A 27,098-nucleotide genomic window follows, 5' to 3' on the forward strand; every position below is an offset into this window, starting at 1 on the left:
GTTTAAACTTGCGTACTATTGTTTGTACAGATGAACCTTCAGGCGTTTGGAAATTGCTCCCAAGGACGAACCAGACTTGTGAAGGCCTACAACATCAATACATCCACAGGTACACCTCCAATTGACTCAAATTATGTCAATTAGGCTATCAGAAGCTTCTAAAGCCATGACATCATTTTCTGGAATTGTCCAAGCTGTTTAAAGGCACAGTCAACTTAGTGTATGCAAACTTCTGACCCACTGGAATTGTGATAAAGTGAATTATAAGTGAAATAATCTGTCTGTGAACAATTGTTGGAAAACTGATGTGTGTCATGCACAAAGTAGATGTCCTAACCGACTTGCCAAAACTATAGTTTGTTAAAAAGAAATTTGTGGAGTGGTTGAAAAACGAGTTTTAATGACTCCAACCTAAGTGTATGGAAACTTCCGACTTCAACTGTATTCATTGTGAAAAACAACACAAAAATACATTGCAAGTAGAAAATCATTGGAATTAGCATTAAAACACATTCCTGTCCCTCTCTTCCTCTCCCCCAATTTCCATCTCTCCCCCCTTTCACCCCAAATGCTCTTCCACATACTTCCAGGTGGATTTTTCCATCTGTACAGAGTGTTTATTAACAGCCCATGGCTCTGGCATCTGACAAATTATCTGTCCATCAGAGTACCAACAAATATCTTCCTTTGGACTTGGCCAGAAGAATTTGTTGATGCCATTCCGGTGCATGCACTTCACCTTAATGTTATGTTCCCCTACATCTATGATGATGCCAGGGTATCCTTCATGGTCATAATTGACAACACACCACTCCCCTACGTGATTAAGTTCAATGGTGCCAGGTCGCCATGTGGTGTCAGCCTCGTCATGAGATGTAGGGAGCTGGTTAGATGCTGCAGGGTCACCCAGAGTTGCCTCTTTGAGCTGAAAACAAGGACAGTCCAACATGCCACTATCCTTCTGCACAGAAAAGTAATGTCCCAGTATTTTATCTGGCCTGGTGAGACACTGATAACCTGATTAATCTTCATCGTTCCTTTAATGGCATCTAAGGCAGACATCCGAGGTGAGAAGAGATAGCATATGATAAGATATAAAGAGTAACAAACATCTTATACATTTCAATACTCATCAAGTGTATACAAGAAAAATGTATGTGTGTATGGGGAGGAAGGAGGGTTACCTCTGCAGACTGCAGCAACGCACTAGTCTTGACCCTGGCTCTGAGTATCCTTTTTGAATCTCTCCATTTCTTCCTTTCTGCACCCTGCACTCTGTCACTGAGTTCAGCTATTGCCTTCTTCTTCCCCGTCTCTTTATCTTTCCTCCATTTCTCCCTCTCTTTCTCTAGATACTGTCCTTCTTTCTGGGTCAGCATTACGTCGTTCTCTGTATTGCCGCTGTCTTTCAGCTGCACTAAGATGAGGTGCCATTCATTCAGAAAGACCTGATTCAATTGATATTTATTTATTCTTAAAATACTATACATGCTATATATACACACACTGTAATTACGTAATACAATTTATGAACAAAAACATATTTTGCAACACATTACTGCAAGATATCCATTTGTCCACCCTGTTGAGTGCATGCCCACCCTCTTACGTGTACATGGATAACATTTTGAGCAAAAATTTGCAACTATGCTCCAAGTGATTGTGATAAAGCTGGGATAATGGCTGCCACTTGAAAATGAATTTGCATTGTTTGACAAATATATTTTGAAATTATGAAATTCGATTAATGTCTTTTGTAATTTTGCTTAACAGGGTGGACATGTTATGCTTTCCCACATCACAACACCAACATATAATGATGAAAATTTAATAGTATGAAATCTAGATACTCACCAGGTTCACCACAGTTGTTTTCCCGCCAAGGAAGTGACATCATTTCCTGTTGGTGATCTCATTGTAGAAAATATACATTGTATTTTGATGTCAAAATATATAAAATATATATAAGTGCCAGTAACCACAATGTAACAGGGTGGACAACGACTGAGGATGTACAGAAAATAGTCAATATTCTTATAAAAAGTGCAGCATTTAACACAAAAGTCTATACATAAGATAACATTTAATGAAGAAAATTTGAAAATGTTTTTTTAAATGTATAGTTTTTTTCGTTGAAGTTGATTGAGCAGCACTTGGGACATTGCTTCCTTCCACTGAAATAAAATAGTCTAAAATGTATAAAATTTAGTTTGAAGTCTACATCATTATGCTTCTATTATCATGAAGGCATACACAAAAAGGATCCTTTTGAAATTTCATTAAGTGTATATTTTTTTATATACAATTTTGAATGATTTATCTTGAGGACAAAAAAATAACACTTTTAGTGATATTGACACACAAGCAAGAGCTGTCGAAAACATCAAGAACAAAGTCAATATTCCTCCCATGCCAGCTAGGGTAGGACAATTACTTATGTATGAATTATTTCACAAAAAATAGCTTTATGTAGGCAAAAATTGTGCAAGAAACATATTTTCCAGGACATTAAAGCTTGTTGGTGAAACCTAGCCAATTTAGCAGTTCATCTCTCAGGAATATAATTACATTTCAGTAAAAATTGAAATCCTCCAACTTATTAAACACATTGTTTGGAATGATTCTTGATTCTGTATTGACCAAACATCTTTTCAACCAATTGGTCTTGAAAGTGTTACTTATGTCAACAAAACCCAACACTTCCAGATGAAGTCAAGAAAGGTCTTGTTGATCTCTTTACAGGTAGAGGGATTTACTAATGAGGGGTACAAAAAGCGAGACAGTCCCTCTGCCTTGGACAGAAGCACTCTCCCAAGTATAGAAAGATCCCTTTGTAGCCAATTATTAAATATTTTCTTGGTTTTCTTAATTTTAGGAGAGAAATGCATATGTTGTCTCACGCACGAATATATTTTTGCGTACTTTACCATATATTACGGTCTTACTACGTCATCATTAATATACATGTTGACAATGAGTGAGAAAGCTACTTGCTATGATAGATATTGATACTTAAGGAAGACATCCTGCAAATATGTATAGTTTAGTTATTGAGCTATCAAGTTAGTTCTATCATAACGTTTATACGGATCATCTGGAGTTTGATTAGATAGCTAGCAGGAGCTTTGTTAGCAAGTCGACCAGCTAACGACTGGCTAGCTCGTACTAGCTAGTTAGCTACCATCTAACGTTACTAGCTAGCCACATTTAGCAAGTTAGATGCTCCAACCTTTGTACATTGAAGAAAAAATATATTATGTTACCAACCAGGTCTGGCTTCCCCAAAAGCATCATAGCACTAAGATCATGTTTTGTCCATTGAGGTTCAATGGACTTAAGAACCGAGGTAAAGACAGTTTCAGGTTGGATATTCGCCTGTAGTTTTCCTTAAGTCCACCAACAGCAGTTAGGGACCGTCAACATAGTGACAATTCAAATGTCAATAGCTCTTTAACCATTACTCCTAAAACTTTAAAAACTGGTTGTAGCTAACCCGATGGCATAGACACACATTGCACACACTTTGTTTTGTCGATTTACATCTCGCGCTATTTTAAATTATTTATTTACATTTTTGAATTTCAATAGCTCATTGGTCATATGACCTAGTGACTTCAATAAAGGTTCAGAATGTCCAATGACTACCCTTTTATATTGCACACCCTTTAGTTTGTACATTTTCATCTCACATGTTTTTACATAAATGTTTCTACATTTACATTTTCAATAGCTCCTTGGTCATGTGACCTACTGACTTCAAACAAGGTTCAGAATGTCCACTCAGTGGGCCTACATATTGCACACCCTTTAGTTTGTCCATTGTCATCTCACGTTTGTACATAATTTTCAAAATGTAAAATTTTAATAGCTCCTTGGTCATGTGACCTAATGACTTCAAACAAGGTTCAGAATGTCCACTGACTACCCTTCTATATTGCACACCCTTTAGTTTGTCCATTTTCATCTCACATGATTTTACATGAATTTTTCTAAATGTTGAATTTCAATAGCTCCTTAGTTATGTGACCTAGTGACCTCAAACAAGGTTCAGAATGTCCACTGACTATACCTTCATATCGCACACTTTGATGTTTGTCTACTTTCATCTCATGCTATTAGACTTAAATCTGTAAGCTTTGCATGCCTTCATTTTATATGGGTGTTAAAAAAAACATTTTGAAGTTAACAAGCTGGAAAATGATGGTGGCCACACAAAATATTGACACTTTGGGCCCAATTTGGACATTTTCACTTAGGGGTGTACTCACTTTTGTTGCCAGTGGTTTAGACATTAATGGCTGTGTGTTGAGTTATTTTGAGGGGACAGCAAATTTACACTGTTATACAAGCTGTACACTCACTACATTGTAGCAAGGTGTCATTTCTTCAGTGTTGTCACATGAAAAGATATACTCATATTTACAAAAATGTGAGGGGTGTACTCACTTTTGTGAGATACTGTATATCTATCCTACTCTGCCTTTCTAAGGTCTTTGAAAGTAAAGTTAAACAGATCACTGACCATTTCGAATCCCTCCGTACCTTCTCCGCTATGCAACCTGGTTTCCGAGCTGGTCCTGGGTGCACCTCAGCCATGCTCAAGGTCCTAAACGATATCATAATCACTATCGTCAAAAGACAATACTGTGCAGCCGTATTCATCGACCTTGCCAAGGCTTTCAACTCTGTCAATCACCACAATATATCGGCAGACTCAACAGCCTTGGTTTCTCAAATGACTGCCTCGCCTGTTTCACCAGCTACTTCTCAGATAGAGTTCAGTGTGAAATCGGAGGGCCTGTTGTCCGGACCTCTGGCAGTCTCTGGGGGTACCACAGGGTTCAATTCTCAGGCCGATTCTTTTCTCTGTATATATCAATGATGTCGCTCTTGCGGCTGGTGATTCTCTGATCCACCTCTACGCAGACGACACCATTCTGTATACTTCTGGCCCTTCTTTTGACACTGTGTTAATAAACTCCAGATGAGCTTCAATTCCATACATCTCTCCTTCCGTGGCCTCCAACTGCTCTTAAATGCAAGTAAAACTAAATGCATGCTCTTCAACTGATTGCTGCTCACACCTGCCCGCCCGCCGAACATTAACCCACTGGCTCCAGGTCATCTATAAGTCCTTGATAGGTAAAGCCCCGCCTTATCTCAGCTCACTGGTCACCATAGCAGCACCCACCCGTAGCACACGCTACAGCAGGTATATTTCACTGGTCAACCCCAAAGCCAATTCCTCCTGCCAATGACTAGAACGAATTGCAAAAATCACTGAAGCTGGAGACTCATATTTTCCTCACTATCTTTAAGCATCAGCTATCAGAGCAGCTTACAGATCATTGCACCTGTTCATAGCTCATCTGTAAATAGCCCATCCAACTACCTCATCCCCATATTGTTATATAGATATATATTTTTTTTTCTTTCTCCGTTGCACCCCATTATCTCTACTTGCACATTCATCTTCTGCACATCTATCACTCCAGTGTTTATTTGGGAAATTGTAATTATTTCGCCACTACGGCAAATGTATTGCCTTACCACGCTAATCTTACTTCATTTGCACACACTGTAGATATACTTTTCTATTGTGTTATTGACTGTACGTTTGTTTATTCCATGTCTAACTCTGTTGTTGTTTGTGTCACACTGCTTTACTTTATCTTGGCCAGGACGCAGTTGTAAATGAGAACTTGTTCTCGGCTGGCTTACCTGGTTAAATAAAGGTGAATTAAAAAAATATATATATATACTGTATGTGGGAATGTCTTATGTCCGTCCTACATGTAGTGTTGGTACGTGGAATATTCCTCAACTGCATATATCATAAATTGCAAATAGAAGTATTATGTTCAACAACTGACATTTTCAGATATTATTTTGACAAACACACTTTAGTGCTTAAATTCATTCTCTATTGTCATAGATGGCGTAGCAGTGCAGACGTGTTTTGTTCGTCCTCTCGTGTACTTTTGTATTTTGTCCTTTTTTGTATATATCTCTTTTCCATTTTAACTCAATTATACCTTCCCGTAACCTGCCACACTCAATGTGATACAGAACCGCTATTATTTTTCATTTTTAGACCTTATAGCAAGAGCCATCTAGCCATCAGAAGCTAATCAGCTAATTTAGCTACAAGCTATTTAGTCATTGTTAGCCACTGCTAGCGGCCTTTACCTTCTGCACAGATACCAGCCCTTTTTTAGCTTGGATAATACTCGCTAGCTTACCAGTATCGGACTGTCTCTCCACTACAACGCCGGATTCCTGCCGTAATCCCTGGACCATTACTCCTGATCTTCACAGCTAGCTAGCACCCACTGAGTTACCCAGTACCAAAGCTACCCCTGAGGCCCACCTCCCGGCCTACTCAGTTGTTCACCCCAACTCCACCCAAACACGGCTAGAACCCACTACTCCACCGGATCCTTGCCGTAAACTCTGGACCTTCGCACCAGATCACCGCTGCTACCGAGTGGCTATAGTGGCTAACGCCCCATGCCCTGAAGCTAGCACCAGTTAGCCGTGAGCCAGGCTCATCCCCCGGCTAGCAAACTAAATTACTACATCTACAATACCTTTCGCCATCTGGCTTGGATCCTTTGTCGACACGGCGCCCCACCGCACCACCACAACTGGTCTGCCGACAAATACTCCATCCGCTGTGCCTCCAACCGTCCTCCGTCGGACGTCTTCTACTAGCCCCGGGCTACTAACTTTAAGCGCCGTGTCGCCCGCGTAGTAGCCTTCCTGTTCCATCTACCGCTGCCCCCTATGATCACTTGGCTACATAGCTCATGCCTGCTGAACTGGCCATTTATCACGGTACTCCATTCTGTTTATTATTTGTTTATCTGTCGGCCCCAGCCGTGAACTCAGGCTGTGTGTGTAGTCAACCGACCCTCTCTGCCCAGTCATCGCCATTTTACCTGTTGTTGATGTTTTAGCTGATCAGCTGTTGTCTCACCCGTTGTTGTCTAGCTAGCTCTCCCAATCAACACCTGTGATTACTTTATGCCTCGCTGTATGTCTCTCTCAAATGTCAATATGCCTTGTATACTGTTGCTTAGGATAGTTATCATTGTTTTAGTTTACAATGGAGCCCCGTGTTCCACTCATCATACCTCTGTTACCTCCTTTGTCCCACCTCCAACACATGCGATGACCTCACCCATTATAACCAGCATGTCCAGAGATACAACCTCTCTTATCATCACTCAGTGCCTGGGCTTACCTCCGCTGTACCCGCACCCCACCATACCCGTCTGCACATTATGCCCTGAATCTATTCTACCACGCCCAGAAACCTGCTCCTTTAATTCTTTGTCCCCAACGCTCTAGGCGACCAGTTTTGATAGCCTTTAGCCGTACCCTCATCCTACTCCTCCTCTGTTCCTCGGGTGATGTGGAGGTAAACCCAGGCCCTGCATGTCCCCAGGCACCCTCATTTGTTGACTTCTGTGATCGAAAAAGCCTTGGTTTCATGCATGTCAACATCAGAAGCCTCCTCCCTAAGTTTGTTTTACTCACTGCTTTAGCACACTCCGCCAACCCTGATGTCCTTGCTGTGTCTGAATCCTGGCTTAGGAAGGCTACCAAAAATTCGGGGATTTCCATACCCAACTACAACATTTTTCGTCAAGATTGAACTGCCAAAGGGGGATGAGTTGCAATCTACTGCAGAGATAGCCTGCAAAGTTCTGTCATACTTTCCAGGTCTATACCCAAACAGTTCGAACTTCAAATTTTTAAAATGAATCTCTCCAGAAATAAGTCTCTCACTGTTGCCGCCTGCTATCGACCCCCCTCCGCTCCCAGCTGTGCCCTGGACACCATTTGTGAATTGATTGCCCCCCATCTAGCCTCAGAGTTCGTTCTGTTAGGTGACCTAAACTGGGATATGCTTAACACCCCGGCAGTCCTCCAATTTAAGCTAGATGCCCTCAATCTCACACAAATCATCAAGGAACCCACCACGTACAACCCCAAATCCATAAACATGGGCGTAGACGTTATCCTGACCAACTTGCCCTCCAAATACACCTCTGCTGTTTTCAATCAGGATCTCAGTGATCACTGCCTCATTGCCTGTATCCGCTATGAGTCCGCGGTCAAACAACCACCCCTCATCACTGTCAAACGCTCCATAAAACACTTCTGTGAGCAGGCCTTTCCAATCGACCTGGCCCGGGTATCCTGGATGGATATTGACCTCATCCCGTCAGTCGAGGATGCCTGGTCATTCTTTAAAAGTAATTTCCTCACCATCTTAGATAAGCATGCCCCGTTCAAATGCAGAACTAAGAACAGATATAGCCCTTGGTTCACTCCAGACCTGACTGCCCTTGATCAGCACAAAAACATCCTCTGGCGGACTGCAATAGCATCGAATAGTCCCTGTGATATGCAACTGTTCAGGGAAGTCAGGAACCAATACACGCAGTCAGGAAAGCTGTAACGATTGCCGTCGGGAAAGGAGGACCAAAATGCAGCAGGAATGTGGATGCTCATCTATACGTTTATTTAACTCAAAAGAGAACACCAAAATAATAATTGAGAGTCCCAACCCCAATTAACTAACATAGAAACAGATTCACTAGACTAAACATAGAAATACATGAATATGACACAGTGCCCAAAAACCCCGGAATACATAAATCAAATGCCCTTCTACAACAACCACCACCCCGAACCACATAAAACAAATACCCTCTGCCACGTCCTGACCAAACTACAATAACAATTAACCCTTATACTGGTCAGGACGTGACAGTACCGCCCCCTAAAGGTGCAGACCCTGGACGCACCTCCTAAATAAACAACCCCCCCCCCAAAAAAAAATCCCCCTAAACTAAAGTTAGGGAAGGGAGGGTGGCTGCCGTCACCAACGGTACTTGTGCTACACCCCCCCTCTCCAACCCACCTATGCTGGTGGTGGTTCAGGCTCCGGCCTACTATCCTCCAAAATGCAGACCGACCCGATCAGCCTCGGGCCGTAGGCAGACATCCCTCGTTCCGGATCGTAGGCTGACCTCCTCCTTTCCACACTGTAGGCAGACTCAATCATTAGACAGTTAATTATTATTAGTTCTATATTGTCAGGCTTACTCAGTTCCAGGTTGCTGCTAGACTCCCTTGGTTTCGGGTCATCGGCAAACTCTGGGCAGATGGGCCACTCTGGCTGATCCTGGAAAAAGGGCCACTCTGGCTGATCCGGGCAGACGGGCCGCTCTGGCTGATCCGGGCAGACGGGCCTCTCTGGCTGATCCGGGCAGACGGGCCGCTCTGGCTTATCCGGGCAGACGGGCCGCTCTGGCTGATCCGGGCAGACCGGCCGCTCTGGCATCTCCGGGCAGACGGTCCGCTCTGGCATCTCCGGGCAGACGGTCCGCTCTGGCATCTCCGGGCAGACGGGCCGCTCTGGCATCTCCGGGCAGACGGGCCGCTCTGGCGGCTCTGGGCAGCTCTGGCGACTCCTGACTGACGGGCAGCTCTGGCGGCTCCTGACTGACGGGCAGCTCTGGCGGCTCCTGACTGACGGGCAGCTCTGGCGGCTCCTGACTGACGGGCAGCTCTGGCGGCTCCTGACTGACGGGCAGCTCTGGCGGCTCCTGACTGACGGGCAGCTCTGGCGGCTCCTGACTGACGGGCAGCTCTGGCGGCTCCTGACTGACGGGCAGCTCTGGCGGCTCCTGACTGACGGGCAGACTGACGGGCAGCTCTGGCGACTCCTGACTGACGGGCAGCTCTGGCGACTCCTGACTGACGGGCAGCTCTGGCGGCTCCTGACTGACGGGCAGCTCTGGCGGCTCCTGACTGACGGGCAGACTGACGGGCAGCTCTGGCGACTCCTGACTGACGGGCAGCTCTGGCGACTCCTGACTGACGGGCAGCTCTGGCGACTCCTGACTGACGGGCAGCTCTGGCGACTCCTGACTGACGGGCAGCTCTGGCGACTCCTGACTGACGGGCAGCTCTGGCGACTCCTGACTGACGGGCAGCTCTGGCGACTCCTGACTGACGGGCAGCTCTGGCGACTCCTGACTGAGCCGACGCACTTGAAGCCTGGTGCGTGGTGCTGGTACTGGACGTGCCAGACTGGGAACACGCACCTCCAGGCTAGTGCGTGGAGCGGGAACAGGACGAGTCGGACTGGGCTGACGCACTTGAAGCCTGGTGCGTGGTGCTGGTACTGGACGTGCCAGACTGGGAACACGCACCTCCAGGCTAGTGCGGGGAGCGGGAACAGGACGAGTCGGACTGGGCTGACGCACTTGAAGCCTGGTGCGTGGTGCTGGTACTGGACGTGCCAGACTGGGAACACACACCTCCAGGCTAGTGCGTGGAGCGGGAACAGGGCGAGTCGGACTGGGCTGACGCACTTGAAGCCTGGTGCGTGACGCTGGTACTGGAGGTATCAGCCTGGGAACACGCGCCTCAGAGCTAGTGCGGGGAGCGGGAACAGGACGAGTCGGCTGACGAACTGGAGGCCTGGTGCGTGGTGCTGGTATTATCCTCACCAGACAGCTAGCACGCACCTCAGGACTATTAATAAACGCTACTTCAGGTGACAACCTTAGGACACGCTCTGTAGGGCGAATGTCGTGCCTAAAACACCAACATAGTAGCTCTCTCATCCTTTTCTCCTCCAATTTACCCATCAACTCCTTTATAGTCTCTGTTTCTCTCACCTCCCATTTTCCCCTGACTAGCTCTGGTTCCATTCTCGGCTCCGCCGATCTGTCCGTGTGACCCCCCAAAAAAAATTATTGGGGCTGCCTCTCTGGTTTCCTCGCCAGTCGTGTACCCCGGTAGTGTTCCCGGTCCTCACCGAATTCCTTCTGCTCCTTCCAGTCCACCTGTTGCTCCTTCTTCTGCTGCTTGGTCCGTTTGTGGTGGGAGATTCTGTAACGGTTGTCGTTGGGAAAGGAGGACCAAAATGCAGCAGGAATGTGGATGCTCATCTATACGTTTATTTAACTCAAAAGAGAACACCAAAATAATAAACAACGAATACTCACGATCAACACAACAGTCTCGTTAGGCTCACACGCGCTAAACAAGAAACAGGCAACACAAGAAACAATCTCCCACCAAAATACAAACCCAAACACACCCTAATATATAGGACTCTCAATCAAAGGCAAAGAGACAACACCTGCCTTCAATTGAGAGTCCCAACCCCAATTAACTAAACATAGAAATACATGAATATGACACAGTGCCCAAAAACCCCGGAATACATAAATCAAATGCCCTTCTACAACAACCACCACCCCAAACCACATAAAACAAATACCCTCTGCCACGTCCTGACCAAACTACAATAACAATTAACCCTTATACTGGTCAGGACGTGACAAAAGCAAAGGCTAGCTTTTTCAAGCAGAAATTTGCATCCTGTAGTTCTAACTCCAAAATGTTTTGGGACACTGTAAAGTCCATGGAGAACAAGAGCACCTCCTCCCAGCTGCCCACTGCACTGAGGCTAGGTAACACGGTCACCACCGATAAATCCATGATAATTGAACATTTCAATAAGCATCTCTCAACGGCTGGCCATGCCTTCCTCCTGGCTACTCCAACCTCGGCCAACAGCTCCGCCCCCCAGCAGCTACTCGCCCAAGCCTCACCAGCTTCTCCTTCACCCAAATCCAGATAGCAGATGTTCTGAAAGAGCTGCAAAACCTGGACCCGTACAAATCAGCTGGGTTAGACAATCTGCACCCTCTCTTTCTAAAACTATCCGCTGCCATTGTTGCAACCCCTATTACCAGTCTGTTCAACCTCTCTTTCGTATCGTCCGAGATCCCTAAAGATTGGAAAGCTGCCATGGTCATCCCCCTCTTCAAAGCGGGTGACACCCTAGACCCAAACTGTTATAGACCTATTTCCATCCTGCCCTGCCTATCCAAAGTCTTCGAAAGCCAAGTTAATAAACAGATCACTGACCTTTTCGAATCCCACCCTACCTTCTCCGCTGTGCAATCCGGTTTCCGAGCCGGTCACTGGTGCACCTCAGCCACGCTCAAGGTACTAAATGATATAATAACCGCCATCGATAAAAGACAGTACTGTGCAGCCATCTTCATCGACCTGGCCAAGGCTTTGGGCTGTCAATCACCGTATTCTTATCGGCAGACTCAATAGCCTTGGTTTTTCTAACTACTGCCTTGCCTGGTTCACCAACTACTTTGCAGACAGAGTTCAGTGTGTCAAATCGGAGGGCACGTTGTCCGGACCTCTGGCAATTCTCGGGCCGAACATTTTCTCTGTATATATCAATGATGTCGCTCTTGCTGCGGGCGATTCCCTGATCCACCTCTACGCAGACGACACCATTCTGTATACTTCTTGCCCTTCCTTGGACACTGTGGTAACTAACCTCCAAACGAGCTTCAATGCCATACAACACTCCTTCCGTGGCCTCCAACTGCTCTTAAACACTAGTAAAACCAAATGCATGCTTTTCAACTGTTCGCTGCCCGCACCCGCCCGCCCGATTAGCATCACTAGCCTGGACGGTTCCGACCTAGAATATGTGGACCACTACAAATACCTAGGTGTCTGGTTAGAATGTAAACTCTCCTTTCAGACTCATATTAAACATCTCCAATCCAAAATCAAATCTAGAATCAGCGTTCTATTTCGCAACAAAGCCTCCCTCACTCACGCCGCCAAACTTACTCTAGTAAAACTGACTATCCTACCGATCCTCGACTTCGGCGATGTCATCTACAAAATAGCTTCCAATACTCTACTCAGCAAACTGGATGCAGTCTATCACAGTGCCATCCGTTTGGTTACCAAATCACCTTATACCACCCACCACTGCGACCTGTATGCTCTAGTCGGCTGGCCCTCGCTACATATTCGTCGCCAGACCCACTGGCTCCAGGTCATCTATAAGTCTATGCTTGGTAAAGCTCCACCTTATTCACGATAACAACACTCACCCGTAGCACACGTTCCAGCAGGTATATCTCACTGATCATCCCCAAAGCCAACACCTCATTTGGCCGCCTTTCATTCCAGTTCTCTGCTGCCAGTGACTGGAACGAATTGCAAAAAATCGCTGAAGTTGGAGACTTTTATTTCCCTCACCAACTTTAAACATCAGCTATCTGAGCAGCTAACCGATCGCTGCAGCTGTACATAGTCCATCTGTACATTGCCCACCCTATCTACCTACCTCATCCCCATACTGTTTTTATTTTATTTACTTTTCTGCTCTTTTGCACACCTGTATCTCTACATGCATACCATCATATGCTCATTTATCACTCCAGTGTCAATCTGCTAAATTGTAATTATTTGCTCCTATGGCCTATTTATTGCCTACCTCATGCCTTTTGCACCCACGTTATATAGACTTTCTTTTTCTACTGTATCATTGACTTGTTTGTGTTATTGGCTTGTTTATTGTTTACTCCATGTGTAACTCTGTTGTTGTCTGTGTCACACTGCTTTGCTTTATCTTGGCCAGGTCGCAGTTGTAAATGAGAACTTGTTCTCAACTTGCCTACCTGGTTAAATAAAGGTGAAATAAAAATAAATATAAAAGATTTGTTGGGCACTGTCATCTGTGATCTTTGTGATATGACTTTCTTTAAGCATGTACTGATGAAAGTGTCACTTAATATTATTTTCTTAAAGTCGACAAATGCTCTAAATTCTTTCACTCTGTGATCGGGTTGGATCCTACATGCTACTTTTAATGTAAATGATTCAGTGCCTATAGTTTAGGCTGTGTGTAGAATGGGGCATAAAGGAAATTACTTCTACTACGAAATTTCTACTAGATTATAGTGATAAGGAAAACAGCATACAAATTTGGCTTGTATATTCATTTGCCTATAACTAATCATAATTCCATTATGTTTACATAAAAAAGAGAATACTTGAAAATGAGAAGATCCTGCCATGGAAAAGACGACTGGGCGGACATAAAGTGGAAAGGAGGGGAAATAACTCCCACCATGCAGCAGGACACCTTCAGCTGTGGGGTCTTTGTAATGCAGGTTTGATAGTTATATTTTCAATAATGAATGGTTAGCTGTTATGTGACAATTAGGTCAAAAACTCTATTTCATTTTTGGTGTAGATGGCCAAGGAAGTTGCACAGAACTTCCCCAACATCCCCTCCCAAATTGATATGGAACCTTCAAAACCACATGGAGCAATTGCGAAAAGAAATGACTGAGGATATACTAAAAATGTCTGCTATGTAATGACATTTAATTCAAAGTAAATTCTTTATTTTTATGTAGTTGTGTGGGACAGCCATATGTTCAGTTCATGCCTATGATTTCAGAGTTCAACAAAGCCAACAACTGCTTCATGTGTGCCACTGATAAAGAACCTGGATGTGGCCCAAAGACTGACTGGGTTAGTAACTTTATTTAACATATTTATAATCTTTTGACAACAGTGACGGCATGTAAGACAATTTATGATGTAACACAATGGATGGCTAATTCGTCAAACTGCATTGATATTTGATATTATTTATAACGTGTTACGCTTTGTTTTGTTTTAGATTGAATGTTTTGCATGCCAACGCTGGTTCCATGTGCTGTGCCTAGGAATGAAGACAAAAGAGTTCAACAGAGTAAAGAACACAAACTGGAAGTGCAGTCTTTGTTGTTGAAAATGTATGCTATACCCCATCCACACTGAAGAGGCTCTGAAATGTACATCAACCAGGGATAAAGAGAAAGTTAACACTGAAATGTTTCATACTTATTTGAAGTTAAGTGTCTGTTGACATGTTGGAACAGATTAAAGGTCTACAATTTCTGTTTAATTTGTCAATCTAACATTTTTATTAATTGATTTACTGGCCACCATTTCTGAGGTTACATGTTCAGTATATGTACTGACCAGCAAACCCACTGCAGCCTACCTCACTCTCCATCCCTGCTTTGGACAATTAATAGCATGACTCTCGTACTTTGCCCTTTTCCTTTATGGTTGATATTAACGACGAAAGGAGATATTATCTGTCTCTCTCCTATTGTGTCCCGCTGTTAAATACTGTGGAAAAAATTACTTAGAACTACCAATTATTATAGATACATTTTAAAGAAAAGGTTAAACACAACACTGGACTGAGCCCCCTAATTGTCAAACTAATATTAATGTACAACAATATAGAATATACACGACTAGAGGTTATATCCACTGCACGCTTCTTAGGTGTGTAATTGACAAGACCAAGGAGCTATTGAAATTTAAAACGATGAAAAATGTACGTTACACCACGTGATTTTACAGTACACAAACAAGAGTGTGCAATATAGAAGGGTAGTCAGTGGACATTCTGAACCTTGTTTGAAGTCAGTAGGTCACATGATCAAGGAGCTATTGAAATTTTGAAAATTCATGTAAAATCTTTTGAGATGAAAATTGACAAACTAAAGGGTGTGCAATGTTTAGGCCCACTCAGTGGACATTCTGAACCTTGTTTGAAGTCACTAGGTCACATGACCAAGGAGGTATTGAAATTATACATTTTGAAAAATTCATGTAAAATCTTGTGAGATGAAAATGGACAAACTAAAGGATGCGCAATGTGTAGGCCCACTCAGTGGACATGCTGAACCTTATTTGAAGTCAGTAGGTCACATGACCAAGGAGCTATTAAAATTTGAATTTTAAAAAGTTTGTACTTTGATTACGCTCCATAATTCAACGAGGAATACAAAATGCTGCTCATATTTCCACATGTTTATTAGCTTTGGAAAGCGAATTAATGTCCAAATCGTGAAAATAAAGCATGTGCGATGTTGTGCGCAATTTTTCTAACATCATGACACTTATTTGGAGTCTGTGGCTCAAGTGGTTTGAAAGTGCGAATATCCTACTTGAAACTGTCTTCACCTCGGTGAATTAAGATTATTTTAGTGCTACGATGCTTTTGGGAGACCCAGGCCAGTATGCTTCATTGAACTATCTAATAACATTTTCAATTTAACAGGCAACGTACTGTCCCATGCTATTGTAGATGGCTAAAGAGTTTGCTAGCTTGCTAGGTAACTTACCTTGAACATGTCATGTTTGGTGTCAGTATCTGCAAGAGGGTGGAGCTCCATCTCTTCTCTTAACATGTATGGACCCAGAACTTAATTGAGCAGCTGACCAATTATGTGAGACTTTAGTTCTCAGTTAACCAACATTAGGTTACACAGTAAATCCGACCTAATCAGTTTTATGTAAGAGATTAACATTGCAATCATCAACAGGGTACAGCCATCATGTATTTCTGGAGATTTTACCTGAACAACTCACTAATGGAATACCACCCCAGAACAATCATGTAGGTAGTCAAGGGCTTGATTTTGACTAGTATTCCTTTATTCTTATATTACGAAATACAGTATATAGGCTCCTCTGATTACTCCTATTCAGGTAGCTACAGATACACTTGATTTCTGAACTAACTGTACATAACCTCCATGTCTCTCTCCTTCTCATTCTCTCTTCACAACTTTTCCTTCCTCTGCTCTATTGTTTTGCTAACTTCCCACTCTTTTCATCCCACCTCTTCCCTGGCTTACCTCTTTTTCTTCTCTCTTTCAGGCTAACGTGTCCAGCACCCAGTTTGTGGGGGATCTTGTGCAAGAGAGTGCGGCCGGACAGGAGAGGGCTCTGGAGCAGATCTTGGAGTATGTGCTCTTTCTCATTCAGCAGCTCAACTTCCACCTGGTGGTACACACCCTTTACAGACTGATGGAGGGCCTGCTCATAGACCTCAAGGTGGGTGGATGGAAATGAAGATACTTGCCAGGTCATTGAAGCTCAGTAGATACAGCAGATGAACATAACCTAATGAAGTGTGCTGCTGAGATTTAAAGACCCATTTTGCAGACTTGTAGGTGTGTTAAATCTGTATGAATAGAAAACCAAGCAGGTTAGGCTTCAGATAACAGCCCTGTCTATTGGTGACCTTTACCTCAGACAAGATACCCTCTTCTGGAGAACCCAGAGTCTCTGAGGAAGAGTGCTGATGACTTCCTGACTCGGGCCACCCTGACGGACACTGGCCTGCTGTTTCCCCCGTCTGAGATCGCCGACGGCCATCCTGAACAGTGCGTCGCAGGCCGGCCTCAGCATGGAGACGTAGGCCAGCACCAGGGCTCTGTTCTAGACAAGAGCATGGCCCCGCTTCAGGGGATAAGGGCTGAAATGGAATGAGGCCCTAGCTAACATGGCCTCGAGAACTGCAAGTGTCAACTAACATACTTTCATAGTCTATTGTAAAGAAGGGTAGTATTCTCACGTTTTCATTCAATGCAGTAATCTATTAAGTTTCAAACTAGTTTTGTTTTTCACTTTGTTATAGCTATCTGACAGAATGTATGGGACTGAAGGAGGACAAAGAGACTCTCTTAAAGATGTACGACGCGATGATTCCAATTCCAACCACAAGGTGGAAAGCTTGATCAAAGTTGTGACTGCAAATCAAAATTCTACAAATGCTATTCATGGTGTTGTTTCACGGACAATCATTTTCTTTTTTACACAGGGATAAAAACTCATGAAAAAGCATGAATTTCTGAAACAAGAGGAGGTGAACGCTTACAAAATTAAGCTTTATTTTTTAATTGTTTATTTATTTATTTTTTACCCTAGTTTGGTAAATATTTTCTTAACTCTTCTTGAACTGCACTGTTGGTTAAGGGCTTGTAAGTAAGCATTTCATGGTAAGGTCTACACTTGTATTCGGCGCATATGACAAATAAAGTTTGATTTGACCAACCAACCAAAGGACATCCAGCCAAATGTGGGAAGCATTGTAGCCAACATGGGCCAGCATCCCTGTGGAACGCTTTCGACACCTTGTAGAGTCCATGACCTGACGATTGAGGCTGTTCTGAGGGCAAAAGGGGGTGCAACTCAATATTAGGAAGGTGTTCCTCATGTTTGGTATACTCAGTGTATTGAGTTAATGAATGAATGAATGAATTACTGTCGGTTATAAACACATGCAATTGTTGCGTTGCGCAAAAAGAGTGTATACTTACATGGGTGCACTACCACACAACTGGGGAGGTAGACATGATCAGCTGACTTGAGTAACATGTTCATTTTGTGTGATAGGAATGGCTGTCAGGTAAGGAGAGGATATTCTGTTAAAGACCACTTCAGAGTAAATAGTCTTGCACAAATAAAGCAATACCTTTTGCCAAACATACTAACAGTTTTATTTAGCCAGGTCAAACAAGTGTATCTAAGATGCAAAAGATTCACAGTTCTATCAGGTAGAAAAATCTAAAATGAACACATCCGCTATATGAAATGAAGAGGAAGCAGAACAGTTACATTTGTACATTTTGAAGACAGGAGTTGTGTCACCCATATCGATAGTCTAGTCTATGAACACTTGGGTGAGGTCTGTGTAATCTTCAGTGCATCTAAACTGAGAAACTACAGGTCATCGGCTCCAAGTCTCTGACTGAGCTGTTTGGAAAAGCAGACGATGGTTGTACAAAATCAACCAGTTCTCATCCAAATGACTGAGTGGTGAATCTGGGCTTGGCCTGCACAGAAGTTATCTGTATGATCTTGGTAAGTGTATCACCAAGAAAGGTGGGTTAGTGAGGGTTACATTGAAGTTGCAATTATATGAAAGCTTCTGTTGATGAGCCTAGGCTTAAACGGGAAGATTTCTCAGTTCCTTTAGTTTCTCAGGCCCAGACATCAGGTTAGTTTCCATAGGGTTACACATTCACAGGTTACAAATAGGTCCTACAAACTGTTAAGCTATGATACAAATATGAACCTTTAGTACAACTCAATTTAGCAGTCATACACAAACACTGGTTTTGTCATATAAGCCTAAGTGTATCCTATCAACAGGTAAAGCAGCTTATAAAATATATAGCTAGTAGCTTCAGTGATGTGTATATGTACATATATATACACACACACATACAGTACCAGTCAAAAGTTTGGACACACCTACTCATTCCAGGGTTTTTCTTTATTTTTACTGTTTTCTACAATGTAGAATAATAGTGAAGACATTAAAACTATGAAATAACACTTATGGAATCATGTAGTAACCAAAAAAGTGTTCAACAAATCCAAATATATTTGTTATTCTTCCAAGTAGCCACCCTTTGCCTTGATGACAGCTTTGCACACTCTTGGCATTCTCTCAACCAGCTTCATGAGGTAGTCACCTGGCATGCATTTCAATTAACAGGTGTGCCTTGTAAAAAGTTAATTTAAGGAATTTCTTTCCTTCTTAATGCGTTTGAGCCAATCAGTTGTGTTGTGACAAGGTAGAGGTGGTATACAGAAGACGGTCTTTTACCAAAAAGGGCTAAATCCAAATTATGGCAAGAACATCTCAAATAAGCAGAGAAACGACAGTCCATTACTTTAAGACATGGTCAGTCAATCTGGAAAATGTCAAGAACTGAAAGTTTCTTCAATTGCAGTCGCAAAAACCGTCAAGTTCATTAGAGTTAACTGCACCTCAGATTGCAGCCCAAATAAATGCTTCACAGAGTTCAAGTAACAGAAACACATCTCAACATGAACTGTGCAGGAGACTGCATAAATCAGGCCTTCATTGCTGCAACAAAACCCCTACTAAAGGACACCAATAAGAAGAGACTTGCTTGGGCCAAGAAACATGAGCAATGGACATTAGACGGGGGAAATCTGTCCTTCGGTCGGATGAGTCCAAATTTGAGATTTTTGGTTCCAACCGCCGTGTCTTTGTGAGACGCAGAGTAGGTGAACGGATGATCTCCGCATGTGTGGTTCCCACCGTGAAGCATGGAGGAAGTGGTGTGGGGGTGCTTTGCTGGTGACACTGTCAGTGATTTATTTAGAATTCAAGGCACAATTAACCAGCATGGCTACCACAGCATTCTGCAGCGATACGCCATCCCATCTGGTTTGCACTTAATTTGTTTTTCAACTTGACAATGACCCAACATACCTCCAGGCTGTGTAAGGGCTATTTGACCAAGGAGAGTGATGGAGTGCTGCATCAGATGACCTTGCCTCCAATTGAGATGATTTGGGTTGAGTTGGACAACAGGAAAAGCAGCCAACAAGTGCTCAGCATATGTGGGAACTCCTTCAAGATTGTTGGAAAAGCATTCCAGTTGTAGTTGGTTGAGAGAATGCCAAAGGTGCGCAAAGCTGTCATCAAGACATGTGGCTACTTTGAAAATATTGAACACTTTTTTGGTTACTACACGATTCCATGTGTTAGTTCATAGTTTAGATGTCTTCACTATTCTACAATGTAGAAAATAGTAAAAACAAAGAAAACCCTTGAATGAGTAGGTGTCCAAACTTTTGACTGGTACTGTGTGTACGTGCATATATGCCAGTGTGGACTGTAAGTGGCCATTGTGGAGATAGGAAGAGGTTGGGTTGTAAAATCAAGTGAAGTAGTGTTGTGTAGAAAGGGAGTTAAGGCTTTCTTGGGTCGGTGCTACATTAGATTTCCCTGAATGTCGTTGTTATCGCTACGGTGCTTTGGCTAGCCTCTGACCCAAGGTCCTCCGGGAAGGTTCCACTGTTGACAAGGAGGCTAAATGTGTAGGGACCTCAAGGGTTCAAGTCAGCCCAAATTCAGGACAAAGGCCAAGTCAGTCAACATACAGGAGATGGTCCAGGTTATAGTTCTCTGTGAATGTCTGTAAGCTATATAACTCTGCCATGTAGGCAAACAGTCCTCTTGTCTGATTTGGCCCTTAAGCTTGAATATAGTTCAGGTTAGCATTGGGTAAGGAGTTACTCATTATTTCACCAGTGTCTGTTCAAGGGCTTGGGACTGGCAAGAGATTCCCAGATCCAGTCAGTCACTTTCCCATTGCAGGACTCAGTCGGCCATAATGGATCATAATGTCCAGAAAGCTACATGCTCAATACAAAACCAACTAGCTTTTCGGTCCAGCGCTCCATGCCAGTACATGGTTGACTGACTGACCTCGTCCCATTGGTAAAAATCACATTACCTGGATGGTGGCAGCCAATGCCATGATGGTGCACTCAGTCCTGCAAGACAAAGTGCACACTGTTGAGGACTGTACATCAGTTACATCTTAATGCCATTTATTGACCATGCCACCATAACCCCTTCCACATCCATCCTGCTATGAACTCTGGACGGCCACTTCACACGGTGTTTACCATGGAGCTGTCATGACACAGATGGTACACTAGACAACAGGGAGGGGGTGCATGACTTGAAGGGATGATCATGAGGTGCAAACATTGAGGTTCTTAAAAACGAACGTGTACTAAAAGATGTTCCAGCAGACCGATCTCCATGATTTACCTTGCTTTAGTCCAGTCAGTTAAAGCCTACAGCTTACACAGGTCAACAATACTACATATACCACCCGATTGTGCACTAACATCAGAAAAAGTGCAAATATACATTTTCAATCTCTTTTACAGGAAAAGAGGATACAAGGATGATCATGTAGTGAAAGAGCCCCAGATGACAGAAGAGGTGAGTCAAAACCACTTCAACACATTTTTGCTACCAGTGCTTCATGATTTTCAGGTCATTAAATAGCTCTGTCTGTTTTATAGGAGTGGACTGATGAAGATCTGGATGACGCAAACATTGTTTTTTCACCCAATCCCCTTTGTCACTGAAGGACTGTCAGCAATACTGGCCAATAGTCTCACAGGTCTACCCAATGTGTGCAAGACTCAACAACGAGAGAGGATTTAGATATTGTATTATCTTTGAGGCCATACATAATGCTTTTTCAAATGTCTTGTCTTCTGTAAGATACATGTTTTATTGGGTGTCAACTTTGAAATGCAAATGTGTTTTTAATGACTCTTATGTAGTAAAAATGTGTATATTCCATGGGCATAACTTCACTAGGCTCTGAGCACAGTGAACTTTCCAACATTCATTTGCCATACTTCAATACACATTTTTGAAAAGTTATGATACAAGGCTGCTCTTAAATCTCAAACCTGGGTTTCTAGGCCATAACACAGAGCAGACAGTCCTGAAGGCACTTTAACAATCACTAATTACCTGGGGAAGAACGACTCCATTATCTACTTTACAAAACAACTTTAATAAGTGCATGCATGTCTGATACAATCTGTACTATTCAAAGATGTACTGCTGTAAACATTTAACTTTATTTATTCTGCATCTTGTCTGGCATTGAGAAGTTAAGGAAGAGTGAACCAAACAATCAAAATGTGATACAAGGAAAAAAAACAAAAGTTTCTCAACTATATACTCATGATTCCAGCAAGATTTTTTTTATAGATAAAATAAACAATTTCTGCAAGAATCTCCAGAGAAAAATACAGAGAAAGAACCCCAAAATACTGGAGACAAATAGAAACGCTAGTTTCAGCACTTTGTGGACATTGTCACAACCATAACAGTAAAAAGCATTACAGGGTTGACTGTAGCTTCTTCATGTCAGTTGACTTTCCTCATATTGAGCAGGGAGATAGATATACTTTGGCAACCTGTGCTGTGTGGAAAAACATGTCTTGGGCATGTGAAGCTTTACTTTGAAATCAAATCTTTGACCCTCTTGATGAAGGGGTATGATACGCATACATGTACCCAAGTCACAGAATCATGAACACTGTTTTCAGAAGAAAAAAAAACATTTCCTGCACATACAGCAGTCTGGTGCAAGTTGAGTTTTTTTTGTTTAGGTACTGCGTTGGTTCGGTTTTCTGCTGCTTTCATTGCATAGCTCTCCTGGCATGGGCAATGTGGTGGGTGGGACTGTCGAAGGAGATGGGAGATGGGGGGGTGCCATGGTAATGATTGGAGCATGCTGGGTCAGGTCCCCTGTGCGTCTCTGTGCAGGGAGACAAAGGGAGAGAGCAAGAGAGAGAGGCGTGCTGTACTACCTGTTGCTGTTGGACATGGCATAGTGATCTTGTTTCTGCTGAAGGAGCTCAGTGATGGCCAGCAGCTTTTTCAGCACGTGCTACAAAGAGAGAAAGCAAACGAGACAGAGCCATGGTTTACAATCATGACAACATGGCATGTTTCTGGTACTGATTGTCATATTAAAAGGGGAAATCAGCAGTTGTAACAAGTGTACACCCTGCCCCTGTTTTGCTAAAAAGCAGAGGGACAGCCTAGAGAAATGTAACCACTAAAATTCATAGACATAGCTACGGATGCAAGGACTGACCATCCATGATAACATGGTTAAAACTAATGTTGATTTGAGGCTATATAGTGTTTGTTTACATTTGCTTTGTTTACACACATTGGAGAGAAACAAGCTTAAATGTTTTGGGTTCTGATGGGGTATGACAGTTGAACTAAGCTCATGAGGAATGTGTAAGTTACAATGATGTCGCTCTTGCTGAGGGTGATTCCTTGATCCACCTCTATGCAGACGACACCATTTTGTATACATCTGGCCATTCTTTGGACACTTAACAAATCTCCAAACGAGCTTCAATGCCATACAACACCACTTCCGTGGCCTCCAACTGCTCTTAAATGCAAGTAAAACTAAATGCATGCTCTTCAACCGATCGCTGCCTGCACCCACCCGCCCGACGAGCATCACTACTCTGGACGGTTCTGACTTAGAATATGTGAACAACTACCTAGGTGTCTGGCTAGACTGTAAACTCTCCTTCGACTCGTATTAAGCATCTCCAATCCAAAATGAAATCGGCTTCCTATTTCGCAACAAAGCCTCCTTCACTCACACTGCCAAACATGCCCTCGTAAAACTGACTATCCTACCGATCCTCAACTTTGGCAATGTCATTTACAAAATAGCCTCCACTCTACTCAGAAAACTGGATGCAGTCTATTACAGTGCCATCCGTTTTGACACCAAGGCCCCATATACTACCCACCACTGTGACCTGTATGCTCTCGTCGGCTGCCCTCGCTACATATTCGTCGCCAGACCCACTGGCTCCAGGTCATCTATTAGTTTTTGCTAGGTAAAGCTCCGCCTCATCTCAGCTCACTGGTTACCATAACACCCACCAGTAGCACGCGCTCCAGCAGGTATATCTCACTGGTCATCCCCCAAAGCCAACACCACCTTTGGCCGCCTTTCCTTCCAGTTCTCTGCTGCCAATGACTAGAACGAATTGCAAAAAAAAAAAAAAAAAAAAAATCACTGAAGTTGGAGACATATCTCCCTCACTAACTTTAAGCATCAGCTATCTGTGCAGCTTACTGATCGCTGCAGCTGTACACAGCCCATCTGTAAATAGCCCATCCAACTACCTACCCCATCCCCATATTGTTTTATTTACTTTTTTGCACACCAGTATTTCTACTTGCACATCATCATCTGCACATCTATCACTCCAGTGTTAATCTGCTAAATTGTAATTACTTCGCTACTACGGCATATTTATTGCCTTACCTCCTTACGCCATTTGCACACACTGTATAGACTTTTTCTATTGTGTTATTGACTGTACGTTTATTCCATGTGTAAGTGTGTTGTTGGTGTCACTGCTTTGCTTTATCTTGGCCAGGTTGCAGTTGTAAATGAGAACTTGTTCTCAACTGGCCTACCTGGTTAAATAAAAGCTGAGAAAAAAAAAAAATACAAAACATTTCAAGAATCTATTTAATTCAGAAATCCCAAAATGGGTGAAACAGATTGTCCCTTTAACAATCAAAAAGCCGTTCTAGCCTTTCAATCACTGGTTAAATGCACGACACACACACTACATGGTCAAAGGTATGTATGTGCACACCTGTTGAAAATATCATTCGAAAATCATGGGCATTAATATGATGTTGGCCCCCACTTTGCTGCTATTACAGCCTGCACTCTTCTGGGAAGGCTTTCCACTAGATGTTGTGACTTGATTCCACTCAGCCACAAGAGCATTAGTGAGGTTGGGCAGTGATGTTGGGCGATTAGGCCCGTCTCAGTCGGCGTTCCAATTCATCCCAAAGGTGTTCGATGGGATTGAGGTCAGGGCTCTGTACAGGCCAGTCATGTTCTTCCATACCCATCTCAACAAACCATTTTGGTTTGTTAAGATGGGTCTGTTAGATGCATAGAATCGTCTAGAATGTCATTGTATGCTGTTGCGTTAAGATTTCCCTTCACTGGAACTAAGGGGCCTAGCCCGAACCATGAAAACAGCACCAGACCACCTCCACCAAACTTTACAGTTGGCACTACGCATACAGGGCAGGTAGCGTGCTCCTGGCATTTGCCAAACCCAGATTAGTCCGTTGGACTGCCAGATGGTGAAGTGTGATTCATCATGCCAGAGTCCAATGGCAGCAAACTTTACCCCACTCCAGCTGAAGCTTGGCATTACGCATGGTGATCTTAGGCTTGTGTGCAGCTGCTTGGCCATGGAAACCCATTTCACGAAGCTCCCGACAAACAGTTCTTGTGCTGACGTTGCTTCCAAAGGCAGTTTGGAACTTGGGAGTGAGTGTTGCAACCGAGAACAGACCATTTTTATGCGCTACGCACTTCAGCACTCGGTGGTCCCGTTCTGTGAGCATGTGTGGCCTACCACTTCGCAGCTGAAAAGTTGTTGCTCCTAAACGTCTCCACTTGACAACCACAGCACTTACAGTTGGCTAACTGACTTGTTGGAAAGGCGGCCTTCTATGGCGGTGCCACTTTGAAAGTCACTGAGCTTGTAAGTAAGCCACGTTGAAAGTCACTGAGCTTGTAAGTAAGCCATTCTACCGCCAATGTCTATGGAGATTGCAAGGCTGTGTGCTCGATTTTATACACCTGTCAGAAATGGGTGTGGTTGAAATAGCCAAATCCACTAAGTTGAAGGGGTGTCCACATACTTTTGTGTACATATCTACCTCTATCACTCCAATATCCCTGCACATTGTAAATATGGTATTGGAACTGACCCTGGAACTGACCCTGGAAAGCTTCTTCCTTTCTCGTGTTCTTATTTCTATTTCTCGTGTTTTTATTCTACCCTGTTATTTTTAGTGCTACATTGATAATGATTACTGTTTTGTTGGGTTTTCAGCTTGCAAGAAAGGCATTTCACTGTACTAGTGCATGTGACATTAAAACTTAACACACCTGCTGTGCTCCCCTCTCATTGCTCAGGGTGCGGAGGTCGTCTGAGTGTGAGACACAGATCTCATGCAGGGCAGCAAGGTCGCGGGACAGGTCTGTCCTAAAGTGCTCTGTAGCTTCAGGGAGGTCAGGGACATTCTAGAAAGGACACAAATGCACACACATTAATGTCGTCCCTAGACATTGGGAGAGAATTGCTATGACGTCTACTAGTACCTAAGAGTTCCAACGATGTCTAAAGGAAATGAAAACAGGTAACCTACACCCAACTCATCCAGAAACATGATCATCCTATGTTTGTTGTTTTTGATGAAGGGGTTCACTCCCTCCATGTAGGGCTCCTGGATTGAAAAGAGGAACACTCCATTACTTTCTGACATACAGATGGTAGAGTTATGAATGGGTGAGTCTGTTTTGCATGGCCCCATGTCCTGGGTAGGTGGAGATTTCACTTGAGCCCAATGGAATGGTCTGAAATGTACAAACTCCAGCCCCCAGGGGCACTGAGCCACGCAAAATAAACTCTCCCAATATAATAACTACTGTTCCCTGAACCAGGTACAACACAAAGCTGTGAAGGATTACTTTGGTTTGCCTGTGCTTAGATGACACAGGGATAGAAACGTCCCCACACTGAAAAGCGTAGGAGCTTTAAGGAGGTCTTACCTTTGCACCAAACTCCACCAGGTTAGCCAGGTTCTGGACAGACTTGGCAACCAGAGTGAGGGTACGTCCCGCTGTTGCAGAGGGAGGGTCTACACAAAAAAAACAACAATTGAACACACACGGATATAAAGTAATGTATGGACATCATACTGTTCATACTGCAATACATCGAAGGGTTAAGCTCACCAGTGATGATGTTGAACATTCTTGGGTTGAGGATGGCAGGACAGATCAGTCTCAGGAACACAAAGCCACTAGAATAGCCAAACAAGAAATCAGTTAGATCAGTACTTCAAATCAAAATTGTATTCATCACATGTAGAACTTACAGTTAAATGTTCCCAAATAAAGCTCCCCCTTGACCAAGGGCTTCACCATCCC

General features: G+C 43.4%; 2 protein-coding genes, 1 long non-coding RNA gene and 1 pseudogene across 13 annotated transcripts in view; 2 read left to right on the plus strand and 2 right to left on the minus strand.

Moving 5' to 3' along the window:
- Nucleotides 1-375: 375 nt before the first annotated feature.
- On the minus strand, nucleotides 376-3,393 carry LOC115164901 (uncharacterized). 6 transcript variants are annotated; one of them, XM_029717812.1, is made up of 4 exons: nucleotides 3,268-3,393; nucleotides 1,855-1,900; nucleotides 1,185-1,417; nucleotides 376-925 (listed from the first exon to the last, which is right to left on the minus strand). In XM_029717812.1, the coding sequence occupies exons 1-4, from the start codon at nucleotides 3,292-3,294 to the stop codon at nucleotides 560-562; spliced, it is 672 nt and encodes a 223-aa protein (XP_029573672.1). In that variant the 5' UTR covers nucleotides 3,295-3,393; the 3' UTR covers nucleotides 376-559. The 6 variants fall into 6 exon arrangements, 2 of the variants coding, with proteins under 2 accessions (XP_029573672.1, XP_029573673.1); XM_029717813.1 differs by having other exon boundaries at nucleotides 1,855-1,911; XR_003870021.1 differs by having other exon boundaries at nucleotides 596-1,049; nucleotides 1,185-1,448; nucleotides 1,855-1,911.
- Nucleotides 3,394-13,922: 10,529 nt separating this feature from the next.
- LOC115165190 (uncharacterized) lies at nucleotides 13,923-14,182 on the plus strand. The gene is made up of 2 exons (XR_003870095.1): nucleotides 13,923-14,033; nucleotides 14,117-14,182. It is a non-coding gene; the product is annotated as an uncharacterized LOC115165190 (long non-coding RNA).
- Nucleotides 14,183-16,578: 2,396 nt separating this feature from the next.
- Nucleotides 16,579-17,137, plus strand: LOC115165088 (cyclin-H-like; annotated as a pseudogene).
- Nucleotides 17,138-17,857: 720 nt separating this feature from the next.
- The window catches only part of LOC115164902 (ras GTPase-activating protein 1), a 51,913-nt gene continuing 42,672 nt past the window's right edge, over nucleotides 17,858-27,098 (minus strand). For 4 of the 6 annotated variants that reach the window (XM_029717816.1, XM_029717814.1, XM_029717818.1 and 1 more), the window contains 7 exons: nucleotides 26,904-26,971; nucleotides 26,718-26,806; nucleotides 26,315-26,392; nucleotides 26,055-26,189; nucleotides 22,894-22,973; nucleotides 21,000-21,039; nucleotides 17,965-18,120 (listed from right to left, as the gene is read on the minus strand). In XM_029717816.1, the coding sequence (XP_029573676.1) occupies nucleotides 17,980-18,120; nucleotides 21,000-21,039; nucleotides 22,894-22,973; nucleotides 26,055-26,189; nucleotides 26,315-26,392; nucleotides 26,718-26,806; nucleotides 26,904-26,971 (631 nt within the window). In that variant the 3' untranslated portion in view covers nucleotides 17,965-17,979. Of the gene's footprint in view, nucleotides 17,888-17,964; nucleotides 18,121-20,999; nucleotides 21,040-22,069; nucleotides 22,974-26,054; nucleotides 26,190-26,314; nucleotides 26,393-26,717; nucleotides 26,807-26,903; nucleotides 26,972-27,098 lie in introns of those variants that run through there. The other 2 variants (XM_029717815.1, XM_029717817.1) reach the window with 2 other exon arrangements.

This window comes from Salmo trutta, chromosome 27, assembly GCF_901001165.1.
Source record: "Salmo trutta chromosome 27, fSalTru1.1, whole genome shotgun sequence".
Lineage (NCBI taxonomy): Eukaryota > Metazoa > Chordata > Actinopteri > Salmoniformes > Salmonidae > Salmo > Salmo trutta.

Coding starts and splice junctions, on each gene's coding strand:
- LOC115164901 (XM_029717812.1), bottom strand. CDS start 3,294: ATGATGCTTTTGGGGAAGCCAGACCTG. Junction 1,901..3,267: donor TTTTGGGGAAGCCAGACCTG/GTTGGTAACATA, acceptor GATCACCAACAG/GAAATGATGTCACTTCCTTG. Junction 926..1,184: donor CGTTGCTGCAGTCTGCAGAG/GTAACCCTCCTT, acceptor CCTTGTTTTCAG/CTCAAAGAGGCAACTCTGGG.